This window comes from Talpa europaea, assembly GCF_964194135.1.
Source record: "Talpa europaea genome assembly, chromosome: 11".
NCBI classification, from domain to species: Eukaryota; Metazoa; Chordata; class Mammalia; order Eulipotyphla; family Talpidae; genus Talpa; species Talpa europaea.
The window spans coordinates 15593441-15604921 of NC_140078.1; the positions used below are offsets into that span (position 1 = coordinate 15593441).

Consider the following 11481-nt stretch of genomic DNA (forward strand, 5'->3'; position numbering starts at 1 on the left):
CGAGGCCGGTCCGGGGAATTTCCGCCCCATTTCCAGGGTCCTTCCCACGACTAGGGGGCACTCTGAGCCCTGCGGGGCGGGTGGCGCGCGCCGGTGCCCCCCGGGGGCTGCACAGAGTCCCGCCCCCGCCGCGCCCCGCCCAGCGAGCTCTACCCTTCGTTGGCCGCTCGGGTCTGGCTCCCAAAGGGCGCACAAGGTCGAGTCCCGCCGCCGGGGTGACACCGGTGGGCTGCGGATCCGGCGCGAGCCGTCAGAGGGGATGCGGGGATCGCTGCGGCGCGAGCGGGTGCGGAGGGCGCGGCCCGGCTGCTCTGCGCGAGGGTCGGGCCAAGATCCCGCCGGGGCGGAGTCGGTAGCCCGGAGCGGCAACTTAGAGGCGGAGGCGCGCACAGCTATGGGCCGGGGGTCTAAGCGCGCTCAAGGGTCTTGGGCTCTGCTGCTCCTGCTGCTGCAGCTGCCTTGGCCGGTGGAGCCCTTTCAAGGTGAGGACTGGGTAGGTCTGAAACTCCACGGACTGTGTGGCCTGGAGGGCTGGGGAGGGGCTCCGTGGGCCTGTCTGGGGACACCCAGACTTACACTTTGCCCAGCTGCCACCAATCTGCTGGCAAAGCAGGGTGGCAGGGCTCCTTCCCCTTTGAACAACTACCCAGCCCCGCAATACACGGCCTAGATTCTCAGCTCTGATCACCCCTAAGCCCCATCAGCGGTGTGAACTGTGCTGAACCTCCACTGGCCCCTGGAATACCTGCTCTGCCCTCAGGTTACAGACTAACTGTGCCCGCCACCTTCAGATCACACCATGCTCACCCCCATCCCAGGGCCTTGGGGCAGTGTGTATATTGTTTATATTGTTGCCTTGTTTGGTTCGGTAGAAAGGGCGGCCTCAAACAGAAGGTGCCTGCTAGGCAAGGGGAAGGTGGCAGCACTCATTTCTCTGAGTAACCTCTCCAAGCCCTCTGAGCCAGTGCTGGTGTCCACAACCTCTCCAAGCAGGTGGGAGAACCAGGGGGTCCTGTACGTCAAGTGTCTGGCCGGGGCACAGGGAGGGCCACCAGGAGGAGGGCCTGGGCAGGGTTGGACAGCCTGTGTGTGGACCCGATAGGGATGGGCCCTGCTGTGTTCTGGGGCTCCAAGGGAAGGGGGTGGACCCCCAGGCATTCTTCTGCTCCCTCCTCCTTAGCCTGAGTCAGAGGAGGGGGAAGCTCTGGAGTCGAGAGAAGCTCTGTGTTCCCCAACATCAGGCTGACTGCCCACTCCCACACCCACCCACCTGGACACACAGCCCCATCTCTGCCTCCCTCTCCCTTGTGAGGCATGTGGAGAGCCCCCTACCTACACCGTCATGTGGACACAGGCACACCCTTGCCTCTCCACCCTTGGAGGCCTGAGGCCAGCAAGGCCTGGATCTCCACAGCCAGTTAAGTCCTTTCTGGGTGGAGACATTCCCCCACCTCCCCCAGAGGCACTCACATCCCGCCCCACGCTGATCCTTCAGCCTGCATTCCAAGGTTATGGGCCCCCACCCATACCCCACCCTCATCTACCTGATGGCAATTTGCTCATCTAGTCAGGGAGGGCTTCTTGGAGGAAGGGAGCTCATGCAGCTGCTGCTATTCCAGGTCTTTGATGATGAGGTCTGGGGGAGGAATGGAGGAGGAGAAAGAAGTTGGGGTGGCCCAGCAGGAGCTGCACCATTTACTCAGGCAGCCATGTCAGCCTGGCCAGGACTGGGGCCAGGGCTGGGTGGGATTGAGGAGCTGTCAGTTCTGGGAGCTGGGCTTCCCCCGGGACTGAGTGTCCTAGGGATGGGAGGGCTGCCTGTGGGCTGGGCCTCCAGGGGCCTGGTTCCTTCAGGCATATGTGGTGAGAGTTGCTGGGACCCACTGGGAAGGGGGGGGAGCTGGGAGCATTCCAGGGGAGCATTCCAGTTGCCTTCTGAGTAATGTTTGGCTCTGGTATGCCCCTCCCAGAGCCCCTTTAGGAGACCCGGCCTGGGAGCGCTCAGGCTCTGCCCCCAGCTCCCTCCTGAAGGCAGGGGGCGGGACCTCGGAAGCCCTACCTCCAGCATGGAGCCCCCAAGGGGAGTTCTGGACAAGGTATCCCTCCCAAGACAACATCTGGCTGTTGTTTTTCTCAGATAGTGGGGAGATACAGACATCCTCGCTTCACAGAGCTCTCACTCTAAAGGCATCTGCTGCCCGGTCTAAAAATACACAAGGCCGCCTCCTTCCCTCTCCTCTGCACTGAGGACTTTGATCTCTTCCTGTGCCCTCTGATCTCAAGGCCTTGCCCTTGGCAAGATCAGCTGGACTCCCACGTCTTCAGCTAAGTTGTCCATTCCAAGAGTTTTCTGTCTCTCTTCTGCCACCTTCCTGGCTGCTTCTCAGTTCCAAGGATGCCCCAAGGGTACACCCACTTTCTCCAGGCTACATCTGAGTGTTGAGAATGGAGTCTCCCCTTGTTGGGGTCTCCTAACCCCATCCCTCTGTGTCCTCAAGGCCCTCCTCACCAGATGCTTTGTCCTCACCCCAGGAAACACCCCTGGAGAGCCAGCCACCCCTCGCTGGGTCCTGGATGGACGACCTTCGAGCATGGTCCCCCTGGAGCTGGTCAGTGCCACATTATTTCTCCGTTTGCAGGAGCCCTGGATCTCCCAGCCCCATCAAGCCCCTCCCCAAAGGGTTGGCTGGGCGGGGAGAGCTCTAGAGTGTGAGCTTGCACACATGGAAGTCATTTTCAGGCTTCCTCCCTCCACTGCTCCTTTCCCCCTCTTCACTGCGCTCCCACCCCAGGCAGAGGTGGGGCTAAAGTTGGTGGGACCTAAAACTTTTCAGGAACGTCTTTAAGTAAGTACCAAAATGTCTTCCTTTTGCAAAGTCTACCAGAGCATGTGGCCTGACCCTGTCAGCACATCACTGTCGCCTATAGGACCCTATCATCGAGGCACGTAAACTCCAGCCTCACTGGTCCAGCAGGTCCACTTCCAGCTAGGGGGCAGTGGTCACTCTCCTGTTCTTCTCCAGATGCAGGCCCACCCACCCCATTTTGCTTCTCCAGGACACTCTGCCCCCGTCTCCTCCAAACACCCATCCACCACATACTTCTAGACTGGCCATTCCGCCAGCTGCATGTGCCACACAGCTGTGCTATGAACAGAATGCAGCAGCCACTCTCAGTTCACAGAGGGGCAAGCTGAAGCCCAGAGAGATTAGGGAATTGTCCCAGGTTACATAGCTCTTTAGTTTGGAAGCCTGAGAATAAGATCCCTAAATCCTTGGCCAATATCCCCCAAACCTAGTGAGTCTCCTTTACCCTGCATTTCCAAACAAGAGAAGACAGCCCCACCATCCAAGATAGCAGGGAAGAAGGCAGGAGAGCACTACCCTGAAGGCTAGGGGGCCTCCACAGGCCCAGCCTAGGGTCCTTACTGGCCCCCCAGACCCTGGAGTCCCCATTCAAGTGGTCAAGCATGGCTCTGGCTGGAGCTTTGAGATGGCTCATCTGGATCTCACCAGCACAGGGGAGAGCTGGGCACACTTTGGGGTCACTCTGACCATGGCCCTCCCTTAGGTCTGACCTGGGTTGTGACCAGGAAGGAATCCCCGAGGGCTCTTGCTTTCCCCAGTGATGGGGAAAGTCGGCCCATAGAAAGTCTGCCAAGATGCGGACAGCAGAGTTGAGGTGGGAGTCCTGTCCCAGAGACAGGAAACACCCACATTTCAGGTCAGGGATGGGGTCCATGGCAAGGGGCAGGCTTACCAAGAGGGCAAGAAGTGAAGACATCAGGGGCTGTAGAGGGCTGGGGAATGGGTAAGAGTGGGGCAGGAGGCCTTCCATCTGGCCTGCGGCCTTTCTTTCAGTGCAAACCTTTCTTCAATAAAGCAAGTGACATTCATGGCCCCCCAAGACTCTGATCCCCTTGCCTGGGGTCCAGCCCTGAGTATTGTGGGATATAAGGGGAAAACCAGGGAGGGTGGGGGCCAGCATTCTGAAGACAGCTGCTATGCAGGGCCCCTGGGCCAGCTCCAGCTCTGGGCCTCCAGCCAGGCTGAGTGGACGAGAAGGGCCGAAAGCGTGTTCCATAGGATGGAAGAGGCGAACCAGGTGGGCGGTGGGCTGGCCCACCCTGCCCTCCGACATCTGGCTGAGAAAGTCTCTTTTCTTCTTGGCCTGGGACAGGAAGGGGAGGGGGTGGCTCATGTTACCTCATGGGCTCCGTGTAGCAGGTGTGGGGTGGCCTGCTGGAGGCCAAGGGAAATTGGGGAGGCACTTGGTCAGAATTGGAGGCAGAGGAGTGAAGTCTGGATTCTGCGGGGAGCAGGGAGCTGTGAGGCAGAGAAAGAAGCCCTCAGACACCTACAACAGCACACCCCACAGTGTCCCCAGGACCTCACCGGCCCTGCGTAGAGGGCTTCCTGGTAGACAAGAGGAGGGAGGCGGGAGGAGGGGCCGGCCACCTTGGGTAGGCCCGGCAGGTGCTGGGAGCTCTCATCTCTCCTGGGAAGATGCGGGTATATACCTGGCGGGCTGCCAAGTGATGTTCTCCCACACTTACCATGACAACTGGGGAGCCTCCCGTCCTGCCCCCACCAGCCAGCTCCAACCCACCTGCTCCCTGGCAGGCTGGAGGCCCGATGCGCCTGGTCCCAGCCCGGCACTCCTTGCCTAGGTCTCAAAGCTCAACACAGGGCTGGTGGCCGTGGAGGCCGAAGGCCAGCAGCTCCTGCTTGAACTGGAGAAGAACCAGTGAGTACCAGGCCCGGGAAGGGGCACGGCCTCGCTCTCAGGGTGGGCATCTGTGCTGGGGGCCAGGACTGAGAGGAGCCCAGGAGGAATGGTGGATGGGAGGGGGCCCCCCGGAGGGGCAGGTGACAGGGAGTCACGCCCACTTTCCACATCTAAGCCAGCACCATGCCTCCTGCCCACCCTTCGCCTCTCTCCTAACCCAAGGTTTTTCTGAACTGAGCAGTGCACAGTCACGCCTGTCTCTTCCCGAAGACACTTTGGGCGAGTCTTAAGTGCCAGCCTGTGCCTCACTCAGGGACAAGGCAGGTGGGAGATGCCCTGAGGGCTGGTTGGGTGATTCCTACAATGCGTCCCACCAGCAGGCTGCTGGCCCCGGGGTACACAGAGACCCACTACAGCTCGGATGGGCAGCCAGTGGTGCTGGCCCCCGGCCACACGGTGAGACACTTCATGGGCTCTAAGACGGGGGAGGGGCGCAGTGGGATGACCCCGAGGGACTCCCCACCCTACCTCCTTCATGCTCCTCCTTTTCCTAAGTCGAGGCTGGAGTCAGCCCCATGTCGCCCTATCTCTTGCCCCTCTCGATTCAACCCTGTTTGAAATTTGAGGCTGGGTCTCTTGCCCCCCAGGATCACTGTTACTACCACGGGCGTGTGAGGGGCTTCCCCGACTCCAGGGTAGTCCTCAGCATCTGCTCGGGCATGAGGTGAGTGGCTCGGGGGTGGGGCTGGGCCTCAGACCTGGGCAAGAAAGTGCCCCTTACCCGCCCCTCTGCGCCCCTCTGCACCGTAGTGGACTGATCTCACTCAGCCGCAATGACAGCTATTACCTGCGTCCCTGGCCAGCTGGAAACTCCACGGGCTTCTCCACCCACAAGATCTTCCGAACACAGCAGCTGTTCAGCTGGAAAGGGGCCTGTGGCCACAGGCATCCCGGGGACCAAGAGGACAGAGCCAGCCTTTCTCATGCCGCCCACGTCAGGGTCGGGGCACAGATGGGGGTGCAGTAGGGATGGGGTACCATAGCCCTCCAAATCAGAGGAGACAGGAATGCACAGTTCATGCCTCCTGATGTTATTTGGAGGATGAAGAAATATGTTCTAGCAAAAATTTAATTTTCTTTGGTCTGGGAATTGAGTTAGTGAAGAGGGTCCAAGCCCAGCAACCTGCATCTCAGGGTCACCATTGCCTCACCCCAGGAGAGGCGAGAGGCCCGCAGAAGCCTGAGGTACCTGGAGCTGTACATAGTGGCTGACCACACCCTGGTGAGAGAAGACCCGAGGGGGTCCGGGCACAGGATGGGGCCTGCTCAGCCCCTCAAGTTGCCACATTGCCACCTTTCCAGTTCTTGACCCAGCACCGCAATCTGAACCGCACCAAACAGCGTCTTCTGGAGGTGGCCAACTATGTGGATCAGGTTGGGGAAAGAGCCCTGGGGGGGTGGGCGTGGGGGGCAGGGGCAGGGCTGCAGCTCCTGGCGGGATGTGGCAGGCTGAAAGCTGGGAGAGGGGGACCTTCCCACCCCCTCAGAGCAGCCGCAGGGGGCTTCCTCGGCCCTTAGCTTCAGCCCAGCCCACCCGCCCTCAGATTCTTAGGACTCTGGACATTCAAGTAGCCCTGACTGGCCTGGAAGTGTGGACACAGCAGGATCGGAGCCGAGTCTCACCGGACGCAAACGACACGCTCTGGGCTTTCTTGCAGTGGCGCCAGGGGCTGTGGGTGCGGCGGCCACACGACTCTGCACAGCTGCTCACGTGGGTGCCTCTGAGCCCACCTGGGCCCCGGGCGGCTGGGTGTCCCCATCCCATGGCCCTGCCCGGTCATACTGCACTTGGTCCTCAGGGGCCGAGGCTTCGAGGGCGCCACTGTGGGCCTGGCACCCGTGGAGGGCATGTGCCGCCTGGAGAGCTCTGGAGGCGTCAGCATGGTGAGCTCAGTCCCAGACAGGAGGAGGAGAGCTGCTGGGATGGGGACGGCGGGCGGCAGCCACAGTGACTCTCTCATCACCCTCCAGGACCACTCCGAGCTCCCCCTTGGCGCTGCTGCCACCATGGCTCACGAGATAGGCCACAGTCTCGGCCTCAGCCACGACCCAGACGGCTGCTGCTCAGAGGCCCACGCGGAGCAGGGGGGCTGCGTCATGGCCGCAGCCACTGGGTATGGGAGCCGCGTGCGGGCAGGAGCTGCAGGGAAGGTTCCACTAGACCTGGGGGCTTTTCTCAGCCCCTTTCTTTGAGCGAAAGGTTATCCCTTCTGCAAAATGCGGGTGGTGATAACTATTTCTGAGTCTTGAATGGAGGAGACAGGCGAGATGAGTTCTCAAGAGCACGACCGAGCACGACGGTTGTTTCTGGAACAACCTAGCGACCTTACTCCAACCCCAGGAGCAGCAGCGCCCGGACGGGATTCGACTTTGGGGCCTGGGCTGCTGCTCTGGGCGTGGCGCGTCCTGCGCGGGCTCGCGGTGCGACCCTGGGCGGGCTGCTGCCTCTCTGGGCGCTGCGCCTTGGGGAACCTTCCCGTGCCCGGAGGTTCCGGCGCGGCGCGCATCCGACGGCTGCGTGGCCCAACTCGGGGTGGGGATGGGGGTGGGGGTGGGGGGCAGGACGGAGAACAGCAGGGGGTGGAGGGGTTCCCCACGCTCGACGCCCTCCCCGCTCCTAGGCACCCCTTCCCGCGCGTGTTCAGCGCCTGCAGCCGCCGCCAGCTGCGCGCCTTCTTCCGCAAGGGGGGCGGCGCGTGCCTGGCCAACGCGCCCGAGTCGGGGCTGCTCCAGCGGCCCGCGCGCTGCGGCAACGGCTTCCTGGAGGAGGGAGAGGCGTGTGACTGCGGCGCCGGCCAGGTCAGCGCGCGCGGGGCGCCGGGGGCCAAGCTGGGCTCGGCGCGTCCTCTCCGCGGAGAGCTGGGGCGCTGCGCCCTCACCGGGTCCTTCTTCATCTTTCGGGCTCCAGCAGTGCCCGGACCGCTGTTGCTTCGCCCATAACTGCTCGCTGCGTGCGGGGGTTCAGTGCACCCACGGGGACTGCTGCGCGCGCTGCCTGGTGAGCACCGGGGAGGGTCGGGGAGCATGTGGGGGCCTGTGGGTCTCGGTGGGTCGGCGCCCTCTGGTCCCCCTGCGGGCGCTGGCTCTGATCTGTGCGTGGCTCCCGCCTCCCTGCCCCGACGGTTTCTCACCCTACGTTTTCTGGCTGTGCCTCGGTCTCCCTCCCTGCACCGCGTCACCTGCGAAGCTGAAACCCGCGGGCGCACCGTGCCGCCTAGCAGCGGGAGACTGCGACCTCCCTGAGTTCTGCACCGGCACGTCCCCCTTTTGTCCCCCGGATATTCATCTGCTGGATGGCTCTCCATGTGCCAGCGGCCGAGGCTACTGCTGGGATGGCGCCTGTCCCACCCTGGAGCAGCAGTGCCTGCAGCTCTGGGGGCCTGGTGAGCCTTCGCACCCAATTCCCAACCCGGACTGTGCAGTTGTCTCTTCTGGGGGAAGTAGCTAGCCGGGGAGCGCACATAGTGGAGCATGGTCCCTGTTGGGTGTCCCCAGCCCTGCCTGCCCATGCTCCTTCAGGCTCCCACCCAGCTCCGGAGGCCTGTTTCCAGGCGGTGAATTCTGCTGGAGATGCCCGGGGGAACTGCGGCCAGGACAGCAAGGGTGGCTTTGTGCCTTGTGCGCAGAGGTGGGAGTGGAGTCAAGGGTGCGGAGACTGGGAGTGGGTTGGTTGAACAGGATCCCCCCATGCTGTTTGACCACTGTCCACTTGGTGCCCAGAGATGCGTGGTGTGGGAAGCTGCAGTGCCAGGGCGGCGAGCAGAGCCCGCTTCCACCGTACACGGTGGCACTGGACTCCACCGTCAGCCTCGGCAGCCTGGAGGTGACCTGCAGGGGAGCCACGGTGCTGCCCGGTGCCCAGCTGGACCTGCCTGACTTGGGCGTGGTAGAGCCCGGCACCCAGTGTGGACCTAGAATGGTGAGCCCTGCCCACCCACCCTCAGTCCCACTTGAGTCCCGTAGGCCTGAGCCTCGCTTCCCCTCAGCGCCCAGTGCACACACTGCCCACAGGTGTGTCAGGAGAGGCGCTGTCGGAACACCAGCTTCCCGGAGCTGGAGCACTGCCTGCCCGCCTGTCATGGCCACGGGGTGAGTGAGGGAAAGGTGTGGGGGCCGGGTGACCTTGGCGTTCCCGATGTGGTGGGACTCTCCTGTCTCCTCTGCAGGTCTGCAACAGTAACCTTAACTGCCACTGTGCTCCCGGCTGGGCGCCACCCTCCTGTGACAAGCCAGGGTTCGGTGGCAGTGTGGACAGCGGCCCCATGCAGCCTGAGAGTACGAAAATGGGGGAACTGGGGACACAGATGGGCAGGGGCCAGGGTGGAGCACCTGCTCAGGACTCAGCCCCACCCTGCCCTCTGCAGACGGCGACACCTTCCTGCTGGCTGTGATCCTCAGTTTCCTGCTGCCTCTGCTGCCCGGGCTTGGCCTGGCCTGGTGCTGCTGCCGGCAACCAGGGTCCCAGCCCCAGCAATGCCTGTGGGGCTCAAGGAGGGCCCCTGCGTGCAGTGGGTAGGTTCTGAAGACTCAGGTTCCTGCTCCTCAGAGCTCTGTCAGGTCTGCAGCATCTGGGTAGGGTCTCAGGCCTTGCCCCCAAGTGCAGAGGCAGTGGATAGAGGCCTTGAGCAGGAGGCCCCCCATGGCTTCCTAATGAAGCCAAGGGTGTGTATCCTTGTAGGACCCTCTCCCCCTTCCCTCTATGCCTCAGCCCCTCTTGTCCTTGTCTCCCACCAGGAGGCTGTCTCACCCTTGACTTTGTCCTGTTTTCCACCAGCTCATACTATAGTCCCTGCTCCCCTGTGGCTCCAGGCAAGGCATATGCTATATCCGACAGCCTGGCCTTGGGAGTGCTCTGGGCAAGCTAAGAGAGGGAGCACTGAGGCTGAAGATGAGGGCAAAGGGCAGCCCAGGGAGGGGCGGGTGCTGCCGGGTCCCAACTGACAGCTGTGGGCCCTGACACATCAGGTGGTGACACGGGTCTCTGGCAGAGGAACTTGGCGTGTCAGCATGAAGAGTGACAGCACGTCATCACCAGGAGAGTTTTAAGGGCGGTGAAGACTGCTTAGAAGAGAATGAAAGGAAGTGGCAAGACACTGAGAGGGGGGCACAAGAAGCCAAACATGGCTTTGAGACATCCGGGGGCAGCAGGGTCACCCAGTGGCAAGAAGAGTGGGCACAGCTGCCACAGAAAGGGGCTTGGGACCTGAGTGAAGCCAACATCTGGAAGGCACCAGGATGCTGAGGTGGTGCCAGTGAGAAGTGTCAGGGCTGGAGAGGGGAGGTGCTGTGGGGAGAGAGCAGGAGGGAGCTGGAGAGAGTGACCTGCAGGAGGAGGGACTCCAGGTGCCCTGCTCCTGGTCACTACTCCAGTTTCCTTTTATCCACTCCTCAGGTCCAAAGATGACCCATGCAGGGAGCACCCCCAGGGCTGCATTCACTCCATGGAGTTGAGCCCCATCATTGCTGGAGAGCCGTGGCCGCTGGGTGAGCAAGCCACAGTGGGGCTGAAGATGGGCTCTGCTCTTCTGCCTCCTTCAAGATGGGCTCACTTAGCACCAGCCACCTTGCAGCCCCTGTGCAAGACCCCCCTGCCCAGGCCCCCCACCAGCTGTGTTGACAGCATCTGTCCTCTACCATTGTTCCCCAGAACCCAGGCACCACCTTGAGATGCCCATGTCCTGCAGCCCTGCCTGCACACCCAAGGTAGGCGGGGACCCAGATGGGGGGGCCCTCTTTGTTCCACTGCTTCCCCACCCACTCACCCCTCATCTCACTGTCCCCTACTCTGAGCTTCCTGAGCTTGTGTGATTATGGAAGTTAGAGAACTCCTTGGAGAGACTGCTGTCACCGAGACCAGACATTGAGGCAGGGGAGGGGAAATCATGGCTCTTCCCAGGTCATTGGCCCTCACTGTAGGGGCAACCCAAGTCCAACCACATGACTTGCAACCTGGGCCCTGTCCTCAGGGGATGATCCCTCCTCCACTTCATTCTCAGCAGGTCAAGAAGCCCAAGATCCCGTCTCTGGAGAAAGGTGGCTCCTCAGATGAGGAGACTTAAAGACAGGAGGCGACTGACAGTCACTCCTAGAACTTGAACCTCCAGGGGTCAAACCAGCTGACCTCCTGTGCCTTCAGGTGGTGTGCAAGTTTTTCCCTGAACTGAGCTTTGTCCACCCACTCCAGGACCACAGGGCCTCATCAGAATTTGCACAATACCGTCCTGTCTCTCAGGGTGATCCTGCTAGGGTACGCCCTCCAGCCCCAAATCACTCAGTAAGGAGCAAAGGTCATGTAGTCACTGATCACCAGGGGAGGTTGGTCATGCTGGAGAGTCCTGTCCGGGGAGCCAGGGCATCGCCGCCATGTGCTGTTTACCCAGACCCAGCTCTGGCAAGGGCAGCGAGGCTGAGCCAGAACCCTGGGTTCCAGGGGACCTTCCTTTCTATCTCCTCCTGCCCTTGTCTACTTCCTCAGCATCATCCCCATTCCTTGCCCTCCACCTGAGGTTTGTGGAGAAGTGTGGTGTCTGCTGCAGCCCCCTTGCTCTGCACTCAACCTCCCTCCATTCTATGGGAGGGGAAAGAGGGCGCCATTTTAGAAAGGACACTAAAATGAAAATCAGAAGACAGACATGTTGGTCTTGAGTCTCTGTGAGTTTTTTCTGCCTATAAATTCAACCCTGTGGGGATCCC

The 11481-nt window shown here is 61.7% G+C and overlaps 1 protein-coding gene across 1 annotated transcript; it reads left to right on the plus strand.

The window, feature by feature from the left end:
- Positions 1-394: 394 nt before the first annotated feature.
- On the plus strand, positions 395-10847 carry ADAM33 (ADAM metallopeptidase domain 33; the record flags this gene model as incomplete). Its single annotated transcript, XM_084246630.1, has 21 exons — positions 395-482; positions 2533-2609; positions 4670-4746; positions 5106-5184; positions 5376-5452; positions 5539-5728; positions 5945-6010; positions 6091-6162; positions 6333-6499; positions 6588-6902; positions 7410-7587; positions 7697-7786; positions 7976-8171; positions 8308-8416; positions 8509-8707; positions 8800-8877; positions 8955-9063; positions 9153-9300; positions 10181-10272; positions 10436-10491; positions 10788-10847. 21 exons carry the CDS (start codon positions 395-397, stop codon positions 10845-10847), a joined length of 2523 nt encoding a protein of 840 aa, XP_084102756.1.
- Between the last annotated feature and the right edge of the window lie 634 nt (positions 10848-11481).